General features: G+C 37.6%; 1 protein-coding gene across 4 annotated transcripts in view; it reads left to right on the forward strand.

Annotated features, from left to right (window-relative positions):
* DTWD1 (DTW domain containing 1) overlaps positions 1-23,649 on the forward strand; it is a 39,558-nt gene extending 15,909 nt beyond the window's left edge. For 3 of the 4 annotated variants that reach the window (XM_025390704.1, XM_025390705.1, XM_025390706.1), the window contains one exon: positions 10,612-12,406. In XM_025390704.1, the coding sequence (XP_025246489.1) occupies positions 10,612-10,859 (248 nt within the window). In that variant the 3' untranslated portion in view covers positions 10,860-12,406. Of the gene's footprint in view, positions 1-10,611; positions 12,407-21,296 lie in introns of those variants that run through there. The other variant, XM_025390707.1, reaches the window with a different exon arrangement.
* The last annotated feature ends 174 nt before the right edge of the window (positions 23,650-23,823 follow it).

The raw sequence follows: 23,823 nt of genomic DNA on the forward strand, positions 1-23,823 counted from the left end.
ATAGATGTCTATTAGGTCTGCTTGCTGCAGAGATGAGTTCAATTCCTGGATATCCTTGTTAACTTTCTGTCTCGTTGATCTGTCTAATGTTGACAGTGGGGTGTTGAAGTCTCCCATTATTATTGTATGGGAGTCTAAGTCTCTTTGTAAGTCTCTAAGGACTTGCTTTATGAATCTGGGTGCTCCTGTATTGGGTGCATATATATTTAGGATAGTTAGCTCTTCCTGTTGAATTGATCCCTTTACCATTATGTAATGGCCTTCTTTGTCTCTTTTGATCTTTGATGGTTTAAAGTCTGTTTTATCAGAGACTAGTATTGCAACCCCCTCTTTTTTTTGTTCGCCATTTGCTTGGTAGATCTTCCTCCATCCCTTTATTTTGAGCCTATGTATGTCTCTGCATGTGAGATGGGTCTCCTGAATACAACAGACTGATGGGTCTTGACTCTTTAATCCAGTTTGCCAGTCTGTGTCTTTTAATTGGAGCATTTAGTCCCTTTACATTTAAGGTTAATATTGTTATGTGTGAACTTGATCCTGCCATTATGATATTAACTGGTTATTTTGCTCGTTAGTTGATGCAGTTTCTTCCTAGCCTCGATAGTCTTTACGTTTTGGCATGTTTTTGCAATGGCTGGTACCGGTTGTTCCTTTCCATGTTTAGTGCTTTCTTCAGGGTCTCTTATAAGGCAGGCCTGGTAGTGACAAAATCTCTAAGCATTTGCTTATCTGTAAAGGATTTTATTTCTCCTTCACTTATGAAACTTAGTTTGGCTGGATATGAAATTCTGGGTTTAAAATTCTTTTCTTTAAGAATGTTGAATATTGGCCCCCACTCTCTTCTGGCTTGTAGAGTTTCTGCCGAGAGATCTGCTGTTAGTCTGATGGGCTTCCCTTTGTGGGTAACCCGACCTTTCTCTCTGGCTGCCCTTAAGATTTTTTCCTTCATTTCAACTTTGGTGAATCTGGCAATTATGTGTCTTGGAGTTGCTCTTCTCGAGGAGTATCTTTGTGGCGTTCTCTGTATTTCCTGGATTTGAATGTTGGCCTGCCCTACTAGGTTGGGGAAGTTCTCCTGGATGATATCCTGAAGAGTGTTTTCCAACTTGGTTCCATTTTTCCCCTCACTTTCAGGCACCCCAATCAGACGTAGATTTGGTCTTTTTACATAATCCCATTCTTCTTGCAGGCTTTATTCATTTCTTTTTCTTCTTTTTTCTTTAGATTTCTCTTCTCGCTTCATTTCATTCATTTGATCCTCATTCGTTGATACTCTTTCTTCCAGTTGATCGAGTCGGTTACTGAAGCTTGTGCATTTGTCACGTATTTCTCGTGTCATGGTTTTCATCTCTGTCAGTTCGTTTATGGCTTTCTCTGCATTAATTATTCTAGTTATCAATTCTTCCACTCTTTTTTCAATATTTTTAGTTTCTTTGCGCTGGGTACGTAATTCCTCCTTTAGCTCTGAGAAGTTTGATGGACTGAAGCCTTCTTCTCTCATCTCATCAAACTCATTCTTCGTCCAGCTTTGATCCGTTGCTGGCGATGAGCTGCGTTCCTTTGCAGGGCGAGATGTGCTCTTATTTTTTGAATTTCCAGCTTTTCTGCCCTGCTTTTTCCCCATCTTTATGGTTTTATCTGCTTCTGGTCTTTGATGATGGTGACGTACTGATGGGGTTTTGGTGTAGATGTCCTTCCTGTTTGTTAGTTTTCCTTCTAACAGTCAGGACCCTCAGCTGTAGGTCTGTTGGAGATTGCTTGAGGTGCACTCCAGACCCTATTTGCCTGGGTATCAGCAGCAGAGGCTGCAGAAGACTGAATATTGCTGAACAGTGAGTGTACCTGTCTGATTCTTACTTTGGAAGCTTCCTCTCAGGGGTGTACTCCACCGTGTGAGGTGTGGGGTGTCGGTCTGCCCCTAGTGGGGGATGTCTCCCAGTTAGGCTACTCAGGGGTCAGGGACCCACTTGAGCAGGCAGTCTGCCCGTTCTCAGATCTCAACCTCTGTGTTGGGAGATCCACTGCTCTCTTCAAAGCTGTCAGAGGAGTCTGCGTCTGCAGAGGTTTCTGCTGCCTTTTTGTTGTTGTTGTTGTTGTTGTTGTTGTTTAGCTGTGCCCTGTCCCCAGAGGTGGAGTCTACAGAGACAGGCAGGCCTACTTGAGCTGCTGTGAGCTCCACCCAGTTAGAGCTTCCCAGCGGCTTTGTTTACCTACTTAAGCCTCAGCAATGGCGGGCGCCCCTCTCCCAGCCTCGCTGCTGCCTTGCAGTTAGATCGCAGACTGCTGTGCTAGCAATGAGGGAGGCTCCGTGGGCGTGGGACCCTCCCGGCCAGGTGTGGGATATAATCTCCTGGTGTGCCTGTTTGCTAAGACCCTTGGTAGAGCGCAGTATCGGGGTGGGAGTTACCCGATTTTCCAGGTGTTGTGTGTCTCAGTTCCCCTGGCTAGGAAAAGGGATTCCCTTTCCCCTTGCGCTTCCCAGGTGAGGCGATGCCTCGCCCTGCTTCAGCTCTCGCTGGTCGGGCTGCAGCAGCTGACCAGCACCGATTGTCTGGCACTCCCTAGTGAGATGAACCCAGTACCTCAGTTGAAAATGCAGAAATCACCTGTCTTCTGTGTCGCCAGCTCTGGGAGCTGGAGACTGGAGCTGTTCCTATTCGGCCATCTTGCTCCGCCCCTTTTTTTAAATTTTCATAGATAGGGTTTCACCATGTTGACCAGGCTGGTCTCAAATCCTGACCTTAGGTGATCCACCGGCCCCAGCCTCCCAAAGTGCTGGGATTACAGGCATGAGCCACCATGCCCAGCCTGCCTTACAGTTTTTAAAAATAACTTTATTGAGGAATAATTAACATATAATAAACTACATATGTTTCAAGAGTATTAAAGTTTTCTCATATGTGTACAGCTGTGAGACCATCACTACAAGTTAGAAAATGAACCTATCCACCCCCTGCCAAAGTTTCTGCCTGACCTTTTATGATCTTTCTCATCCAGCTTTCCCCACAGCACACTTCCACACTCTCCAGCCCCATCTCTAATCAATGATCTGTATCTAATCGTTATAGATTAGATGCATTTTCTGGAATATTATATAAATTGAATCATACAGTATGTACTCTTTTCCTTTTTTTGGTTTGGCTTTCTCACACAAAATAAATAACTTGACACTCATTTTTGTTGTAGCATGTATCAATAGGTCATACATTTATTGCCAAGTAGTATTTCGTTGTATGGATATGCTACGATTAGTATTATCTACTTATCTGTTGATGGACATTTTCACTGGTTGTTTCCCATTTTCTACTATTTCAAATAATGTTGCTATGACACTTGTGTTAGAAAAAAAAAAAAGGATGTTCTCCTGTATAATAAATACAGTACCACTATCACTCCTAAGAAAATTAATGAAAATTACATAATATCATCTAATATACTATCCATATTCAGATTTCCCTAGTTGACCCAAAAGTACCTTTTGTACCTTCCCCCCATATAGCATTTAAACTCATCACAGTTTATTTGGTTATTATGTATCTTTAGTCTCTTTTAATCTAGAGTAGTCCTGTTTTTGTTTTTCATGACTTAGACTTTTGTGAAGAGGACAGGTCAATTGTCTGTTTCATTGTGATTAGTTTCAGTCTAAATATGTTGGCTAGGATACTTACAGGTAAGGATAAATCCAGTGTTGTCTGTCTAGTTTATATCTATCATTTGGGTATAATTATTAATAACATGTAATTTCACTCTCAGAAATGAACCTTTTAGCTGATAAATTGTATGGTTAACCAATTCATAGGTGAATTCATACTTTATTGTTGCATCAAATTAGGATGCACATAATGCAAATCGTTCTATTATTTGTGATAGCTTTCATTACTTGATTAAAGTGGTGATTGCCCAATCTCTCCATTATAAAGGTTTATTTTTTCTCTTTGTAAGTAGTAGTAATCTGTGAGGTGATGTTTTCAGACTATGGACTGTTTCCCAAAAACTTTTCACCAGTGATTTTAGTATTCATTGATGATCCCTGCATAAATCGAATAATTACATTGAGAATTGAAAAATGGTGAAATTTTAATTACTTGGTTTCTTCCTACATTAGTTAGCCAATATTCTTATGTAAAGAAGAGCTTTTCCTTTTTCCCCTATTCTTTATTTCTCTCTCTTTCCACCCCTTTTTGAGATCACTATGGTCTTATGGATTTTCTTTTTAATTCAATATGCTATAATTTATTATAGCATATTCATGCTAATCTTTTTGATAATAATCTTTTTGATGTTGTAGTTCTCTCAAATTTTGCCAGTGGAAACCCTTCAAGTACTTCATGGCATGGCCTCATTTGTCTTTTTGGTACAACAGACAAGTTCACTTGTATTTTTTTCTGCCTCAGACCTGTAATCAATTGTTTTTCTAAGAAGCTATAGTTTCTTTTAATAGGAAATGGTATTAGAAACTAAGATCTGGTAAATTCATTACTTTTGGGATGTCATTGCTTCAATGGATAGAGCCAGGAAAAATGTACAGTTATGTGTCATGAGTTCACACAGATAATTCCAATTCATATTTAACATTATAGGGATTTTATTTCTTTTAGAGTGAAAAACTTCATTCCTAATAATAGTGATTTAAAACAGTTACTTTACTTGTCCATGTATGATTAGAAGGCAAGAAAGCTGTTCAGTTGATATTAGGCAGTTGCTAAAACAGTTTGTTTCAAACTGGGAGAGCTTCTCTCAGGCTATTGTTAAAAATGTGCATTATCTGGAAAAGAACATTTTGACACTTTTTGGAGTCTGACTGGTGTTCATTAATTCCAAGCTGAAGCGAGTGACAACACTAGATTTAACAAGCTTAATTTATGTAGTTTATGCATCTGAGATCTTCATATACGTTAGTAAAGTTGCTTTGAAAGTCTAATTGTGTGTGCTTTGTGTCTTATGTGTGTGGGAGAGAGTAAAGGGCAGGTACTAGGGAGCATAGGATCTTTAAGAAATTTTGTTGCCGATGTTTGATAGAAAGACAAATGCCTGAGCCCTAAGGCTGTGCTCTTTGAAAAAGAGAAAGGAAACACTGCCTGCCACATTCCTGTGGATGTTTACAGCAGCAGGTTACTTGCCAGTTTGAAGATTTTTCTGAGCCATTTTTCTTTATAGTTACCTTATATGGTAATTGAAAAGATCAAATGAAAATACATACGCAAAAACCCTTGACAAAACTATAAAAGGAATTATTGTGGTATTATTCGAAATCTCTTTTCAGAGTGTCCACATTTGGCTTGCCTAAAATCAGATTTGTACAAAAGATTTTTGTTATTCCTTCCCAATTCACATGGAAAGTATCATATATTTCAGTTCTGTGCTAGATCAAAAATTTTTGAAGGGGCTTCTTAATCTCTTTAAAATCATAAAAGGAACAGATTTCTAGAGGCAAATTTTCTGCATGACCCACTTCAACCCCTATCCTTTGTGGCTCCTCATTGCACCACAGGAAACAATTAGGGCTCTACACATATTTATAACCTCTGTATATGTGAAATACTAATTTCTGAATAAACCAAGTTACTTCCATAAGAAACAATCCATGGTTTTTATAAATTGTTGGCTTTAGGCTTTAAAACTTTTTGTCATTTCATGGGATTAATCTGAACAAACTAAGTCTAAACCTCAGTTAAACCCTCAGGTGTATTGGAAATTATGTTTCCATTATCTTATTATGAATGCTGAGGTTAGGAATCCCCTTAACAATGTAAAACCATACTGTTTTGCCAAATTTTTACAGAAAAATAGCTCTGTGTGTTCTACCAATGTCAAAACATTTGAAGGTAGAGTGCCTAATTTAATTACAAAAGGTAAACCTAAACCTACAAGTGAAGAATGATATGAAGATTTGTCATAGGAAGCCTTGGCAGAATGTAGGGGGAGACATCGTTTCTTTTTGTTGGGTGGGAGTCCAGATTATATTTAAATGGCATTATACTGAAATTTGTTATAAAATTAGCCAGCTCTTTCCCTTCAGTTTGACTGTATTGATACAACTTTTAAAGTGATAACTTTGTTCGCATTATAAGCATTGCCTAAACTACACTCCTCGTGTCAGTGAGTGCTGTGTCCTATACTAACTTATTCAATCCTCACATCGAATATATGAGGTAAAGGATGTCATCCTCACTTTGCAATTGAAGAAACTGAGGCAGCACTTTTGGAAGGAAAAGCCATTTGTAATTATCTACTTTAAGTTTCTACTGCTAAAATATTTTACTAGTTTTGAGCCATATGTAGTGGCTCATTCCTGTAATCCCAGCACTTTGGGAGATGAAGGTGGAAGTATCGTTTGAACACAGGAGTTCTAGACTAGCCTAGGCAACATAGCAAGGCCTACATCTCAACAAAAAATAAAGTAATTAGCAAGGTGTGGTAGTGTGCACCTGCAGTCTCAGGTACTTGGGAGACTGAGGCAGGAGGATTGTTTGAGCCCAGGAGTTCAAGGATGCAGTGAGCTATGATCATGCCACTGAACTCCAGCCTGGGCAACAGAGCAAAATCCCTCAAGAAAAAATGTTTATGATTTTTACTGTAATTTTATTATAAAGTTACTGATTGTTAGAAATACTAGGGTATAAAAATATTTTGCATTCAAGAAACTGAAATATTTAATGTGGTCTAGAATGCATACATATATGAGAATGGTAAAAGAGACTGGAGAAATTCAAATTATAAATATCTTATTTTATTCAGCATGCCTGGGCATTTGTTCTTTTATCCATAGTGCTGTGGCATCATTAAAAAATTTTAAGCTTGTCATTGACATGATTAGATTGTATTTTAAGTCTAATGGAAAGAATTGGGCTGGAACATAACTTTAAGCTCCAGTTCCTTCACTAAATAAGCAAAGAGGTTTTGCTTGTTTGTTTTTAACTGTTTTACATTTTTAAATGAATTGTGATACATATGAAATACATATATACACACACACTCACACATGTCATTAAGTTATAAAGCATAATGATATAATGAATAATTAAGAAGGCAAGCACCAGTATTTCTAACTTCCATTTACCCATGTTCTCCCTTGTACCATTCCCCTTCTTCCCCTGACAGTTATTTTCCTGAATTATGCTTTTTTAGATTATAGTGTTATCTTTTTTAGATACAGTGTTTTCATAAACTATATATAATTTAGTTTTGCTTTATTTTAACCTGTGTGTTGTTTTCTTGGGGTTTGCTTTCTAAAGTCACATTTTGTTTCTAGGGTTTATCTATATTGTCATATCACTGTAGCTGTAGTTTATTCGATTTCACTGCTGAATAATATCTGTGAATATACTACAGTTTATCTGGTTTCCTGCTAATGAAACACTTCAGTTATTTCTAGTTTTTGCTATTACAAATAATGCTACTACACACATTCTTGTGCATATACAAGCTCCTCTAGGAAACATACCTAGGAGTCACATTGCTGGGTTGTTGAGTATGAGAATATTCACCTTTACAAGATAATGCCAAATTGTTTTTCAAAGTGGACATACAAAGGAATATTTCCATTATTAATGTATAAGCTCTCCATTGATCCATAATCTCTCCTACCTTGGTATTATCAAATGTCTGATTTTTGCCAATCTAGTATTTTAAAATGGTGTCTCATTGTCATCTTCATTTACTGTTCTCTAATTACTAATTGGATTGAGAATTACATTGTTTGTTTGTTTGGCCATATACATGTCCTATTCTGTGAAATATCTATGCCCATTTTTCTAGTGTTTTAATTGATTTGTAGAAATTCTTTATATATTCTAGAATATAGATAATGTTGTAAAATATCTTCTTGCAGTTTGTGGTTCATCTTTTTAATTTCTTTGTTTTCTTTTGAGGAAAAACATTCTTAGTGTGGAATTTATCAATATGTTTGTGTCTTGTTTGAATCCTTCTCTTCTGCAAGATACTATATGGCTAATGATTTGCCTGAGATTTTATTGTATTTTCTGTGTAAGTAAGCCAATTGCATTTCTTTCCAGTTCTTATCCATCTAATTAATTTATTGTTCTTTATTACTATGTTAAGACCTCTAATGCAGTATTTAATTGAAGCCCAATTATTTAATTGTAGAGGTCATCCTTCTCATGTTTCAATCTGATAATCTATGTCTTTTAAATAGTAAGTTTAGTTTATTTACAATTGCTGTGAGTATCGATGTAATTGGATCTACTTTCTACTATCTTAATTTTTATTTCTATTTGTGCTTTTTTATAATTTTTGTTTCTTTTTTTGATTGAATGAGGTTTTTTCTTATTCCATTTTTATTCCTATTTCAGTTATTTTAGAGAATTGCCCATATCACTTAAAAAGTTCAAAGCCAAACAATGTTTAACCTCTCCTTTTTTACATTGTATGGACTTCATATGCTGAAGCTTCATTCAGCCTCCTCCTGGTTCACAATGTTATTGTTAATATCATTATTTTTGTTCTGTCCTTTATTGTCAGTCTACAAATTAGTTTTGCCTGTTTTGTTTTATACAGGCAACATTTATCTGGATTTGCACAGATGTTTACCATTTTCTTTACTCAGTGTTTTATCAAATATATCCTTTAGGAATTCCTTTAATTTGGTCTCTTGTTGCCATATGTTCAGTTTTCATTTGTCTATTAATGTTTGTCACTTTTTTCTTGATATGTTGTTCTGCTGGGTTCACAATTTTAGGTTGCCAGTCTGTTTTTTGTTTGTTTGTTTGTTTGACACTTGGAAGATATTATTCTAGTGTCTTCAATATTCTGTTGTTGCCAATGGGAAGTCTTTGGTCATTCTAATTACCTTTTCATTGTATATGATCTGTCCCTTCTCCATGACTTCTTTTAAAATCTTCTCTTTATCTTTGGTGTTTTGCAGTTACATAAATATGTAATAGATCTAGGCACTGATTTGTTTGTGTTTATCTTGCTTGAGACACATGATGTTTCATGTATCTGTGGCTTTTTATAGTTTAAAATAATTTCTGGAAAAGTCATTAGCATTATCTCTTTAACCACTCCCTCTGTTCCATTCTCTTTGTTCTCTCTTCCTCGAAGTCCTATCAGTCATTTGATCTCCATATCTCTGAATATTTTTGTGTTTCTTTTATTATTTCTTGTCTGTGCTACATTTTACATTGAGTAAAAGTGGGATGTGACAGTGGGAAATCATTAATGACTTAGAAGTTCCAGTTGGTCATTGGGCCAATTTTGATGCCACCTTCTCTCTTTTATTTCTCACTTTAAAATAAAATTTGCAAAAACAAGAAAATAAATATAGTATGAGTCCAATTACTGGCCTAAGGAGCTAAAAGCATTCTGGGTTTGTATGATGACAGCTGAGTTATAACAGATGAGAGTTCTATTCTGTTATTGCATTAATTATTCCCTCTTTAAATGTACAAGAGCAAGACATTCTACCTGACTCTGTTATTGAGCTCTACAGCATACATGTGACAGAGCTAAAACAAACAAACAAACAAAAGAAACCATAGCTTTAGGATACTCTGTTCATGAATATAGCCTGAAAGTGATAATCAAGAAGTAAACTTTTACCACTATTAAGGAACATTAAGCTGCCTATCTCTCAGTGAATTTCAGAATGATATTTTAAGTCAGTTTAGGCTGTAATCCCAGCACTTGGGGAGGCTGAGGCGGGCGGATCATGAGGTCAGGAGATCAAGACCATCCTGGCTAACACAGTGAAAACCCATCTCTACTAAAAATACAAAAAATTAGCCCGGCCTGGTGGCGGGCCTTTGTAGTCCCAGCTACTTGGGAGGCTGAGGCATGAGAATGGCGTGTGAACCCAGGAGGCGAAGCTTGCAGTGAGCCGACATCACGCCACTGCACTCCTGCCTGCGTGACTGAGCAAGACTCCGTCTCAAACAAACAAACAAACAAACAAAAAATTAGTTTAAGCTGAGCACTGTAGCTCATACCTATAATCCCAGCACTTTGAGAGGCCAAGGCAGGAGGATCACTTGAGCCCAGGATTTTGAGACCAACCTGGGCAACATAGCAAGACACGATCTCTAAAAAAAAAAAATAATAAAAAATCTTAGCTGGATATGGTGGTGTGCACATGTAGTCCCAGCTACTTGGGAGGCTGAGACGGGAGGATCACTGAGTCCAGAGTTTGAGGTAACTGTGAGCTATGATTACGCTGCTGCAGTCTAGCCTGGGTGACAGAGTGAGACTTCATCTCTAAACAAACAAAAAAGTCAGTTTGTCAAGGAAATGAAAATAGTGAATGTAGTCCTATCAGAGATTCAGATTTTTGAAGATGCTGATACATAGAAGATTGGAAGACATGAATATCTTAAATGTTAACTACTTTTAATTCATTGGTCTAAGACTCAGTATAACTGTCATGTGTAATATTTTATTATTTGTTTTATGTTGCTTCTGTATATACCTTAAGGTGTTTAAGAAAATGTCTTGTTTCAAACTGGGATTAAGGAAGTTAACTGTAGTCTTTAAAAAAAAAATCCTTAGAATAATTAAGAGAAATTATTATTATTGTACCAAGCCTGTGGTTAAGAAGACATATTTATATATTTTTCTTCCTTTTTTTTTTTTCTTTTTTTTTTTTTTTTTTGACAGGGTTGTTACAAGTTGAGTTGAAAACAAGAAAAACTTGCTTTTGGCGTCATCAAAAAGGAAAGCCAGATACTTTCCTTTCTACAATTGAAGCCATTTACTACTTTCTGGTAGACTACCATACTGATATATTAAAAGAGAAATACAGAGGGCAATATGACAATCTTTTATTTTTCTATTCTTTTATGTACCAGTTGATAAAGAATGCCAAATGCTCTGGAGATAAGGAAACAGCAAAACTTACACATTAGTTTTTAACAAGCCACTTATGTCTTTTTATTTTGCTAACATTAATAAACTTATATTTGTGCTTTGTTTTTTTCTTAAGAAATAATCATATATAATGCCTGTAAGACCATTTGAAAAAATTCCAGTTTTATATATATTACTTCATATTTCTTAATGGGAAGGAAATTGTATCTAGGGGAATTTTTCAGAGATACTGTTGATAGAAAAACTTACTTCAGAAGTTATTTGCTCAGTGAAACCTCAGTTTCATTACTACATTTCAATGTAGCGTGTTATGTCTCTGTGATTAGATATATTCAGTTAGATCTAATTAGCTATTTATTTCAAAATCTTTATATCTTTTCACCTGTACTCATGACCACCTTTAGAAGTAAATGGGGTTACAATCTATGGCTGAAAAATAGGTCATAAGTGATTTTTCTTGAGGTTAGTAGCAAACATAGGCAGAACTAGAATTAGAGTTCCAGTGTCTAGGGCTGTTTCTTTAAGCCCTAAGGTTGTTAAAAGCAGAGACTCTGGAGCTAGACTACCTGAATCTAAATCTCAGCCTTTCTGCTTATCACCCATGTCATTTTCTTCCATTTGTACAAAGTAGGCGATACTGAGTAACTACCTTATAGGATTAACTGGGAATTAACTGAGTTAATATCTTAAGTGGCTTTCAGCAGTACCTGAAATATAGTAAGTGTCATATATATATATATATATTTACTCTTTTTATTTTATTTGGAATTGCAAACTAAGAATAATTGAAGCCCAGCTGCTAGTGGCCATCTCTGCTGCCAGATAAAAAGAGCCTGATTTAGAGTGAAGTCAGCAAACGAAAGCAGAGTGGAAAAAGACTGAGTCCTGATGACATCATTTATTCACCTAGACCTAGCTGCTTTTGAATAGAGCCCTACTGTACTGAATAGCTTTTGTCTGCTCTTTTCTATTCTGCTCCCTGCTCTGTGAGGTAGATTCCCTTGCTCTCTTGCTTTTGGTTGGGTTCAACAAATGGGAAGCACCAGTGGGAGACTAGAAGTTGAGAGGAAAATGAAATGATGTTATTTATTTCCCTGGCTCCTTTCCTGCCATGTCATCACCAGTTGACTGTGCTCCTCTACAAAATAGTACCCTATCAGGAATCCTATCCCTTCTGTTCCCAAGCAGTTATCCTAGTTACCTCACTAGGTTTAGTTCCTGCTCCCTCCCGTTACCCCTTTTCACTTAGGGCTGGTAATAGTTTACAGTTATGACTAGCCCTAGGGTAGTTCACTACCACTTGTTGCTTTCCCTAAACCCTGCTAATACATTTGTAATACTGAAGTTGTTTTATTACAGTCTTCTCAAATGTCCCCATTTGAAGTTGCCTTCTATTTCTTTTGGGGACTCTGATAAATTCACTTGTTTGGGTGAAATAATAGCACATTTCCTGAAGTCTATACAGTGGGACACATCATGTATTATGGGGGAAAGAGTTCTTGGTGAAATTAGTTTGCTGTACATTACTTTGTTTCCCTCCCAGGGATTCAGAAGGCAAAACATATTAAAGGTTCTGAAAAGTCCTGAAATAAACATTTTGAACTGTATTTAAGCTGATATATCTTAAACTTACTTGAATATGTAGCACCTATTAACATCCCATGGAAATAGGACATTTGGAATATTGTAATTAAGAGCAATTCCTACTAATATACATGGGGCAACTGAGAATTCAAGAGGTAAGTAAATTGTTGATAGATCATACACCTAGTTAGTAGCAGAGCCTGTTCTAGAATCTGGAACTTCTGATTTGGTTTGGTTCAGTAAGGCCACCATTATATTATGCTATTCATAAAAAGGAATGTGGATTATATAAGGTTTGAACATTATTAGTCTTGTAGTCTTAGCCAAATAAACTAACTGGCTTGCTTATTTTAGCAGTTATTTTACAAGAATGGAATTAAAATAGATTTTTTTTCATGTTTAGAACTTGGCCCTGGGAATAGAGGAAGGCTTGAATTGATTTAAGCAGGGCCAAAGTTGGATTTCTCTAGGCTAAATTTGGACTTCCCTGAGCCAAAATCTGTTGCATTTAACTGGCTTTACAAACCAACTAAACATAACAGTTCAGAGGGAAAAGAAAAAAAAGCGAGAGACGGAGAACAATTCTATCACTCATTTGCCTCCATCTCTCAGCTGGCATAAGAAAGATGACCCACGTACTTCATAAGAGGCTAATTTACAGCCAAGGCCAGATAAAATCTTAGGTTCTTTTCAAAAGAAGTTAGTAATACCTGTTAGAACAATGAATTGACTATACTTGTCTTTTTTTTTTTTTTTTTTTTTTTTTGGTGTGATAGATGTAACAATAGCCCTAATTCTTTATTCTTCCCTGTATTCGTGGTCATTTTTCAGGTTCCTTTGAAGTACTCCCCCGCACTGTGATTCTGGGTCATCTGCATCCAGAGATTTAGTGCATTTTTACTTACACTTGTGCTTCTGCTGTTGACATAAGAATATGCATGGCTGAGTTAGCCTGCTGGAGGATGAGACATCCATGGAGCAGAGCCAGGTTGCCCTGCTCACCCTCACTGAATCCTGTCTAGATTGGCTGATGGTCATCCAAACCCAAGATATGTGGATGATTCCAGCCAAGTTCAGCAGAGTCATCTGACTGACACCTACCTGATTCCAAATATGTGAGCAAGGAGTCTATTATGCCACCAATGTTTTATAGCTATTTATTGTGGCATTATTGTGGCTGTAGATACCTCGTCTTTGGATGCATTATCAGATCATCATCTTCAAGTACCTTAGAAGATTCTCAGTCTCGTGTTTCTTGTGCTTTTGACCATTTGCTTTGCCTTAGCTACCACCTCACATAGTAACGGATTACCAGCAGGCTTGTATGATTCCTCTGCTTGAGATCAGTTAGCCATATGTTCAGAATTCCTGGCCTATACCAACACTTCTGGACTTTAAAAACCCCATGCCACAGTGACTGTTAAAAGGGCTAGGTGATGCGGTCTGGTGGGTTTGTGAAGTTAACTGTCTTGATAAACTTGGATCAATGGACTAGAAAAAGCTGCTGGGTAAATTGCTCTTCTTCTGATGGACTGTATAGAGACACTGCTTTTCATCTTGCCTGTCCAGAAGTGTACTGTGTGGCCCAGCAAGTGTACTTGCTACATGATTGGCAGCGTCTCTTCATGGCTTTTCATGAAACAGCAGCAAGTGCTACACAGTAATTTGTCAGTTTGCATTTGCCTCCCATTATTGCTATCCTCACTTACTTTCTTCCTCGCTCTTACCATCCTGGATTGTACCTTTAATAAAGTAGTGAATATATTTCCTTTAGGGTCTCTTTTCTAGGGAAGTCAGATGTTTTAGTCTGGATTTAGTTAGAAAAGCAGCATCATTACAAATATTACATAAATAAAGAAGTTTAGTAAATAAAGGTTTACCCACCCCAATGTGAGAATTACTGGGGTAATAAAGGTCTGGAAGGCCACAGCAGGAGAGATTTAGAGAAGCAGTGACTAACTAGGTCAGCCGGAGATTCTCAAAGTACTCATGACTTCATTTGTAGAAACATGTATATCTTAAGCATATCAAGCATCTCATTCTCTAATCTTTCTAGAAGCCTTTTGGTTCATCCTGAAGGTCCCCCTAAATCCCTTCAGAAGTCTTAAAAAGGAGTAAATGGCCACACCTTTTATTAGTTCTTTTCTTTGAGGCCATGTTAATGGCAGTCCCCTTGATTTGGTCTTTGTACTAGGCTGTTTTTAATGATCACATTTTATTTGATGAGAAACCATTTTATTTTCCAGTTCTGCATATCCTAGGTTATGTATTTCATTTCAGTTCCATTTGCATACCCATTGCCTTAATTTTGAGCTTGTCTGTTTCTTAACATTTCTTATTTTGAAAGAATAAGTTGATTATTATTAAGTATAATAGATAAGGTACTTAAGAGCCTCAGAATATCACCAAATGCCATGAATGCATTAGGTACATTTTTTGTCTTCCATGTTACTGGAAGCATTAATTATAGCAACTTTTTATCTCCAAATACTGTCTCTGTCTCTTGCTTTTTTTTCTTTTGCCTCTAAACTGTTATGTTTAGTTGGTTTGTAAAGCCAATCGAAAGACCCTAGTGAAAACTTTAGCCAAATACTGACCCTACATTGAAGGCCACCAGCCAAAAATCACCACCCATACATAAGAGCCAAACATCACTAGACACTTGGTGAAATGCTTCAAATAAAAAAAGGGAAAAGGAGGGGAGAAAATCCAAAGGATATAGACAAACAGAGAATAATGACAACAAAAAAACAACTATCTTCAAAATAAGAGAGAGTATATTGTATTCACAAAACAAGAATAGGAGAGTGTGAATAAGAACAAGCAATAAAAAGATCTCAGAAATTTAAAAAGTGATTGCTGAAATAAAATTTATAAGAGTTGAAGATAAAATATAGCATAAGAATAGAAAATTCTGAATTCCAAATACCTAAGGCCAATCTTAGTTAAAAGTTGTAATTGCAACCATAGGCTGCATGTTACATTGTATTTAATTAAAAACTTTAAGGGGAAAGACAATAGAGCTTGTAATAGCTATTACCCTTGGTTGTAAAGGAGAAGGTTGGAGATTATTTGTATACCAACTACATAAGTTTACGAAAAATAATAAGTATTAGGTAGATGGAATGAAAGTGTATTCATACACTGTATATTAAGCTCTATATACACTGCATATCGTCATCATGAAATTGAGTTTCTAGCTGGATTGCAGAGATGAGCCAAAGGGCTTCTCCCCAAATCATTATTTATTTATTTTTGAGACAGAGTCTCACTCTTGTCTCCCAGGCTGGAGTGCAGTGGTGTGATCTAGGCTCACTACAACCTCCACCTCCCAGGTTCAAGCAATTCTCATGCCTCAGCCCCCTGAGTAGCTGGGATCACAGGCTTGTGCCACCATACCCAGCTAGTTTTTGTGTTTTTAGTAGAGATGGGGTTTCACCATGTTGGCCAGCCTCGTCTCGAACTCCTGACCTCAAGTGATCCTGCGTTGGCTTCCCAAAATGCTGGGATTAACAGGCCTGAGCCGCCACGCCCAGCCTGAATTATTTTTAATTATGACATTTTTTGTATTCCCTTGAGGCACTGACAATTATAATCTTATTTTATATGTTAGTTATAGTGAATCATATTTATCTCATTATATATTATAGAATATTTTGTTTGATGGAGAAAATTCACTGACTTGTGCTGTAATGTTTATACCAGCACTTAGCTGATTAATTTACTATGACTTCACTCTTTATTCAGCAATTCTGCCACTATTACTAGTGTAAACTAACTAGCTAATCCAACAACGAGGCCTTATTTTGGCTTTCTTTCGAAAGGTAATTTCTGACCCCAGCTTGAAGTTTATTTTCACTTGAAGAGATCTCTCAGAAAGTCAAAGAAAATAGGAGGAAAAAAAAATTAAGATTTAGGGCCAATCTAAGAGGTCCCTCATTTGAATAATAGGTGTAACAGAGAGAATGGGAAAGGCATGGAAAAAAACATTTGTGATTTCTAAAATTGAGGACATTAAGTCATTAGAGTAAAAAAAAAAGATGTACATTAAGGCTTATCGTCAAGGAATTTCAGAACACTATAGATAGAAAATACTAAAAGATTTCAAACAGAAGAAATAGGTCGTACATTGACCAATAATCAGGATATTAAAGGACTTCTTAAAAACAGCATTGGAAACTAGAAGACATGGGGTGATGCCTTTAGAACTTTAAGTGAAAATAATTTTCTATTTGGATTCTATTTTTAGTCATACAATCAATCAAGTATGAATATAGTATAAAGACATACAAGGTCTCAAAAGTATTACCTCCCATATATTATTGAGCTAAAGATGCTTAGGAGAATACTGAAGAATGTTTTCCAGTAAAATGGGGAAGGAAACCAAAAACCAAAAAAGAGAGCATTAAGCAGAAATCAGCAGGCCAGGTGCAGTGGTTCACACCTGTAATCCCAGCACTTTGGGAGGCCAAAGCAGGTGGATCGCCTGAGGTCAGGAGTATGAGACCAGCCTGGCCAACATGGTGAAAGTCTGTCTCTACTAAAAATACAAAAATTAGCTGGGTGTGATGGCACGTGCCTGTAATCCCAGCTACTCAGGAGGCTGAAGCAGGAGAATCGTTTAGAACCTGGGAGACGGAGGTTGCAATGAGCCGAGATGGTGCCATTGCATTCCAGTCCGGACGACAGAGTGAGACTCAGTCTCAAAAAAAAAAAAAAAAAAAAAAAGTCAGCAGACGGAAGTTTCAGGGTTTCAGGATTCATTCATTCATCCATTCTAAAAAATTTTGGGTGCATACTATGTGTCAAATTGTTGTCTAGGTGATGGCTATAGCATGCCAAGTTAGTAAGTGCTGAGAAGAAAGTAAAGCAGAGTAAGGAACTGATAGTGACTGGTGCAGGAAATAGGGTGCCAATTTAAATAGCATGGTCAGATGGGAAAGCCTGTGATAAGGTAAAATTGAGCAGAGACCTAAATGGAGAGAGAGTGAGCCATGCAAATAAGTAAGTGAATAACGTTTTAATTATAGGGAACAGTATGTGTATATATATATATATACACACACACAAAGGTACTGAGGCAGCAGTATACTTGGCATGTTTGAGGAATAACAAGAACAGCAGTTTGGAACAGTGTGTGGGAGGAAAAAAATGATAGAAGATGAGATCATAGGGAGTAATAGTGGTGTGGAGCCACGGTAAGATGTTAAGGTTTTACTCTGAGTGATGAGATAGGAAGCCATCAGAGAATTTCAGCAAAGGAGTGACAAGATGTGACTTATATTTTTAAAGGATTATTTGGCTTCTATATGAAAAATAGACTGCAGGAGAGAAGTAAAATAGGAAGATCAATTAGAATGCTATTTCAGTAGTCCATTTGAGAGATGATATTTGCCTGGACAAGGGTTGTGATCATGGGCGAGTGGTACAGAATGACAAGATCCTGCATATATTTTGAAGGTAAAGCCAGTATTTGCAGATAGGTTAGACATTGTGGTAGATATGAAAATGTGCTGCCTAGATTCCCCATTCTAGAAAGCACTTGCTAATTAGCTGCAGGGAGTGTGGAGAACAGAAATCCACCAGTATCAGCACTTCATCTGCAACAGCTATAGAAAAAGCTTCACCTGAGGTTACCTTCACCTTGGATGTCAGGGCTGCACTCAATGGAGATGTAAGGCCTTGCTACTTCAGCCTCATTTATTACACTGTCAGGCGAAACCTTCCCCAGAGCTCCCTCTGTTACAGCTTAATTTCTTCTTCTGCCCAATCCTGCTTCCTCCCCTTCCCCTGACTGGTGTCTTACACCCCAAACTCCATCTCAACATTTCTCTTTAGAGGACTCAACCTGTGGTAATTGTTAGCAGGAGTGATCTGAGCTTCCAGTGAGGATCCCATCACATGTGGCACATGGAACAAAAAAAGCCCATGGCTCAAGGTGGTAACTTTTATTAGTGGTAAAATGAGAAGATTTACCCATGGAAGAGAATGTGCCAGCGAGTGCAGTGTATCAGGTATTTGAGACTTATGAAGGAAATAGTACATTTAAGAACAACAGAATTGAATGGCCAAGTGCCACTAATGCTCTATAGAAAGAGGGCTTCTTTGGTTGCATATAAAGCTCATCTAGAATTTAATAGTCCAAGTAGCCAAGCTGGTATTTGTCCTTAAGAATAAATACTGGAAGATCAAGCACAGAAAGTCTAGAATAGAGGCATGCGAATGGACATACTTGTGTCAGATATGTACATGAACTGTAAAGGTCTCTGTATTGCGTGCAGTGCTCACCAGAGAGCATTCAGTACTGAAGAGTCACTAAACAATAAAGCAAGCTAAGCACATTGCCTAGTTGACATCGTCCATCCTGCTTCAGTTATTCGCCACCCAGTGCTAGCACAGTGGGCACATGAATGAAGTATCCACTGTGGAAGGGATGAAGACTAACCATAGGTTCAGTAGCTTGAGATTCAACTTACCAAGGCTGCCTTAGCTGCTGCTGCTGTTGAATGTCCAACCTGAGAGCAACAGAGACAATACTGCACCCCTGATATAACACCATTCTTCAAGTTGGTTACATTGGGCCCCTTCCATCCTGGAAGGACCGGCATTTCCTTGTCATAGAAATAGACACAATTTCCAGATAGGAGTTTGCTTTTCCTGTTTCCAGAGCCTCAGTAAATATCACCGTTTGAGTTCACTTAGTATTATATTCACCAGCATGGGATCTCACATTATATCATATCAGATCGGGAAACCTATTTTATGGAAAAGCAAGTGCAGGAGTGGACCCATATCCACAGGATCCACTACTAATATCACTTTTTTCACCACTTGGAATCTGTCAGCTTGATAGAATATTGGAACAACCTGCTGAAGGTACAGCTGAACACCAGTTCATAGGCAATATTCTACAAGTATAGGATGCCATTCTCCAAGATACAGAATATATATTGGATCAATTATCCTTATATAGCATGTGCCCCAATATGAAGAATAGATGGGTCTTGGAACCCATTTATTCCTGGGAGTAGATGCAAAGAGGGTGGAAAAAGAGGTGCCTCCCCTCCTTGCCATCACTTTTAATGACCCATGTGGTACTCTGCATCTCTTCGTAACTCTGAACTCTGCAGTGAGAGGTCTTGGGCCCACAAGGGGACACGCTTTTGCCAGGAGGTATATCAAAAATCTCACTGAAAAACATAGGCTGCAGCAGCTACCTGGACATTTTGGGTTCCTTGTGTCCAGGGAGCAGCAGCCAATAAAAGAGTCAAGATCAGTTGACCCTGATCAAGAGGAGGTTGGAATCCTGGTTACACAATCTGGGCAGAAGTAATAAGTGTGGTGCCCAAGTGATAAACCTACCAATTTAAGACTGTAATGTGTAGGTGTGGCAATCCATCCTTAAAAGGGCATGATGGCCTGGAACTCAGGCCTCTCAAGGAATGTGGGTCTGAGTTATACCAGCTAAACCACCAGGAGCAGCAGAGGTGGTAGCAGAGGCTGAGGGAAATCTAGAATTGATAGTGGAGGTTGAGGGGATGTGACAACTATTGATGGCATTCCTGAACCTGACTGAAGCAGCAGGCACTGTAGTTTGATCTGTTTACTTCCATCTTCTATTGGATTCCCAAGCCCCACTGCAGCAGCAAGGACTGTAATTTGTTCCATTAATCTCCATCTTCTAAATTTCTGAGGGGTCAGGAAAAGATGTCTCTTGATTCCTTTAGGAAATGCTCCCTAAACATACAGGGAGACATAGATCTATGTGGAACAAAGGGTGGATTGTAATAAGCAAAGAGATACACTGCCTGATTCACTTTCAAGACAGGACTGACCTCCCAGTTGCAAGGAATGAGGTCAGCAGCCTCCAACTGTCAGCTCCTTCAGAGTCTGCTTCAACTGCAGAAGGACACTGTGCTTGAGGTCATACCCTTCCCATGTCTGGTGAATGAAGTCCAGCTGAATGTAGCTGCCAAAGTTACCTTAATGCACATGGGAAGCAAAAAATCAAAAAGTTTAAACAGAGGATTTTGAGAAATCGCAAATCAGTTTTTTTCAGCATATGACATTTTGGAGTAGTTTGTTACTCAGCAATAGATAACAGAAATTGGTATCAGGAGTGGGGTGTTACCATAACAAAAGATTAAACCTTACATGGTAAAAAGGACTTTGCCTCTGTCATTAAGTTAAGCACTTTGAAATGTAGAGATTATCCTGAATTATCTAGGTAGGCTCAATATAAGCATGAGACCTGAAAAGTGGAAGACAGATACATAAGAGGACGTCAGAATGATGTGAAATGAGAAGGACTCAACCTGCTATTGATGGCTTTACAGATGAGTGATAGGAACTGCAAGCCCCAAGCAGCTTCTGGAAGCTGGAAAAAGCAAAGAAACAGATTCTCTCCAGAGTGTCCAGAAAGGAATGCTGTTCAGCTAACATCTTGATTTTAGATCAGTGAGATTTTTGTGTTGGACTTCTACAGAACTTTGTGAGAATAAATTGTGTTGCTTAAGCATGCTATAATACATGTGACAAGAAGCTACCAGCTAAGCTTTGAAGAATAGTGAACAAACTCTTACTGGAGGATGGGCAAGGCAGTAAATAAATTATTGAATTATTGAAGGAAATGGAGGATTGAGTTATGCATTGACAGAATGCTTGGCAATAATTTTGCTATCTTAATATGGAATAGAAAATGAAACTTAATTGCTTGTAGATGGCTTAAGGAGATTTCCAGGTGAATGTTGAAAATACTGATTAACTTATTATAGCTGCTTCTCATAGTGTACAGGAAGACATTTACTGAGTGAACTAAAGAAGGAACTGTTCAATTGGAAAGCAGAATTTAGAGGAAATTTTCCAACCCAGTACTTGTCATTTTTTTATAGAAAAGGAAAAAAGAATGGAAGATGGAGCCAAAACCCCAGAGGGAGGAGCCAAGAAGCAAGGAGAGCAATGGATTAGGAAACCACTACCAGAGGGATGAACTGAACCACAATCAAAGAGTAGCCTCTTCCTTTGGTGTAGGGGAGCCCTGAAAACAATTTTACTTGTATGCTTCCTGTTTCCTTGTCTCCTTTTTTGAATGATAGTCTCTGTGTGGTGTTCCTATCCAAAAATCCTTAACTGGGACAAGCTACTCTCAAGCATCTTCACTTGAGAAACAGTAACTGAGGAAGTTTGTTATATCTGGACATGGTTTAGATGATAAGATTCTGAACTTAAACTTATGCCATAATGGAATGAGACTCTTAGGGTACAGAGTGAGTATATTTTTGTATGTTAGTGAGGCAAAAATTGTGGCCAGGGGGCAGATTTGTGATCATTTTCAGATGTCCCTCAAACAATTCCTTCCCTTCCTTGGACTCCTCTCTTCAGAGAGTAGAGTCCATTTCCTTTTCCTTTTAATCTAGATTGGCCTTCTAACTCACTTTGACCAATAAAATGTGGTAAAAGTAAGGTCTGACAGTTTTCACTTTCACTGTCCTGAGCCTTCATGTTAGAATTCCAGGATATCCTTCTAGAGATATCCGTATCTCTAGGGACATGGTGAGTCCCTAGAGACACCGCATGTAAGGGCCACCTAGGGAAGAACAGAGATGCCCCAGTCAATAGCACTGCCATAGTCAGTTTGGGCTACTATAACAGAAATATCATAGATTGAGTGACTTTTTTTTTCTTTAAAAAAATGAGATTGTGGAACCTGAAAATACAGTGTAGTAAGAGTGGAGAAAAAGGCCACCTAGGGAAGAACTGAGACGCCCCAGTCAATAGCACTGCCTTAGTCAGTTGGAGCTGCTATAACAGAAATATCATAGATTGAGTGACTTAAACAATAAATTTATATCTTACATTTCTGGAGACTGAAAATCTGGAAATCCAAGATCAGGGTGTCAGCATGGTTGGGTGTTTAGTGGGTGCTCCCTTCCTGGTTTGCAGACAGCCATCTTCTTGCTATATCCTCACATGATGGAGAGAGAGAGCACTCTGGTATCTTTGTCCCCTTATAAGGGCACCAATCCAATCATGGAGGGTCTTCAACCTCATGATTTCTTGGAACCAAATTACTTTCCAAAGTTCTCACCTCCAAATCTAGCACATTGAGGTTTAGGGCTTCAACATATGAACTTCATTGCATAGAAAGCACCAAGGCCCCAGACAAGTTAGAGAGATCTTGAACCTTCTAACTCAACTTAGCCACTGTCTGCATGCAACCACATTAGTGACCCCAGGTAACACCATTTGCTGCAGAAGAACCACCAGCCAGTACACAGAAATGAGAAATTTTAAAATAATCTATTTAGGTAATCAAGTTTTAGGGTGGTTTATTACATAGCAATTGATAACTGATACAACAGTCTTTTTGTTTGTAGAAGAGGGGGTAAGAAAAAAAGACTTATGAAGAAAAGACCTGTAGAAAATCGGGGGCCTATGTACCTCTATTTTTTTTTTCATACTGTGTTTCTTTTAATCCACGCTGGTGGTATCTTCATCAATGCAATTTTCTTTAAAACTCTGTGAGCCTTTATATCAGATTAGTCCACCCCATTAGAAAAAAAAAAAAAAAGCCACTTCCATAAATACTGAGACATTCCCTTTCTACCTTTGGCTAAGATCAGGGTGCTATAGAAAATTTCCATAAGATTATCTAGCCTACAGGGCCGATGAGGTATTGCTTGAAGTCATTCTAACGTCTTCACAAAGGATCTTACAGCCTTTGCTTTATTATCACTCTGGGACCATGTTTTACTGTTGGCATGTTCGGCTTTTCTCATCTTTTCCCTGAGATCATTTATGATGCAGAAAATACTTTGCTGGCTGAAGCTGGGAATAGAAAACAGTAGAGAATACTTCAAAGAGTATTCTAGATATGCACTATAGTAAGATATGCTGTCTACATATCTTACCTTCCTCTCTAGGCCCATCATAAAAATCTTTGAAAAATTAATACTACATTATAGTATGAATATAAGTTAAACTTAGAGGTGATATCTATTTTGTGGTTAAATGTATTATAAACATTTATTTAGTGAAATATGGTACAATTATAACAAGCTTCAATGAATATTTAATGAGCAGCTGTTAATATCTGAAGCAGAAAGAAAGATGAATAAAAATTCTAGTTTTTCTTTTAAAAGTGAAGGCTAATTATTAGCTCAAGAAATACTTTGTGTTTGTCCTATGTGAAAGTATTGATTGCACCCGGTTCTCTGCTGTAAATTAAATAAAAATTCAAACATTTGTAAAGGAATATTTATTTAACCTTGAACACTAAGACCTTAATGTTTATAATTGTGTTATCAATGTCAACTTTTAAAAACAAACATACATATTTGGCAATGCTGCAAATAGAATCTAAATTATTTAATCAATTTTTCTAATTGTTGATTATTATTTTTTAATTGATCATATATT

The sequence above is a fragment of the Theropithecus gelada genome, chromosome 7a (genome assembly GCF_003255815.1).
Source record: "Theropithecus gelada isolate Dixy chromosome 7a, Tgel_1.0, whole genome shotgun sequence".
In the NCBI taxonomy this organism is placed as follows: Eukaryota; Metazoa; Chordata; class Mammalia; order Primates; family Cercopithecidae; genus Theropithecus; species Theropithecus gelada.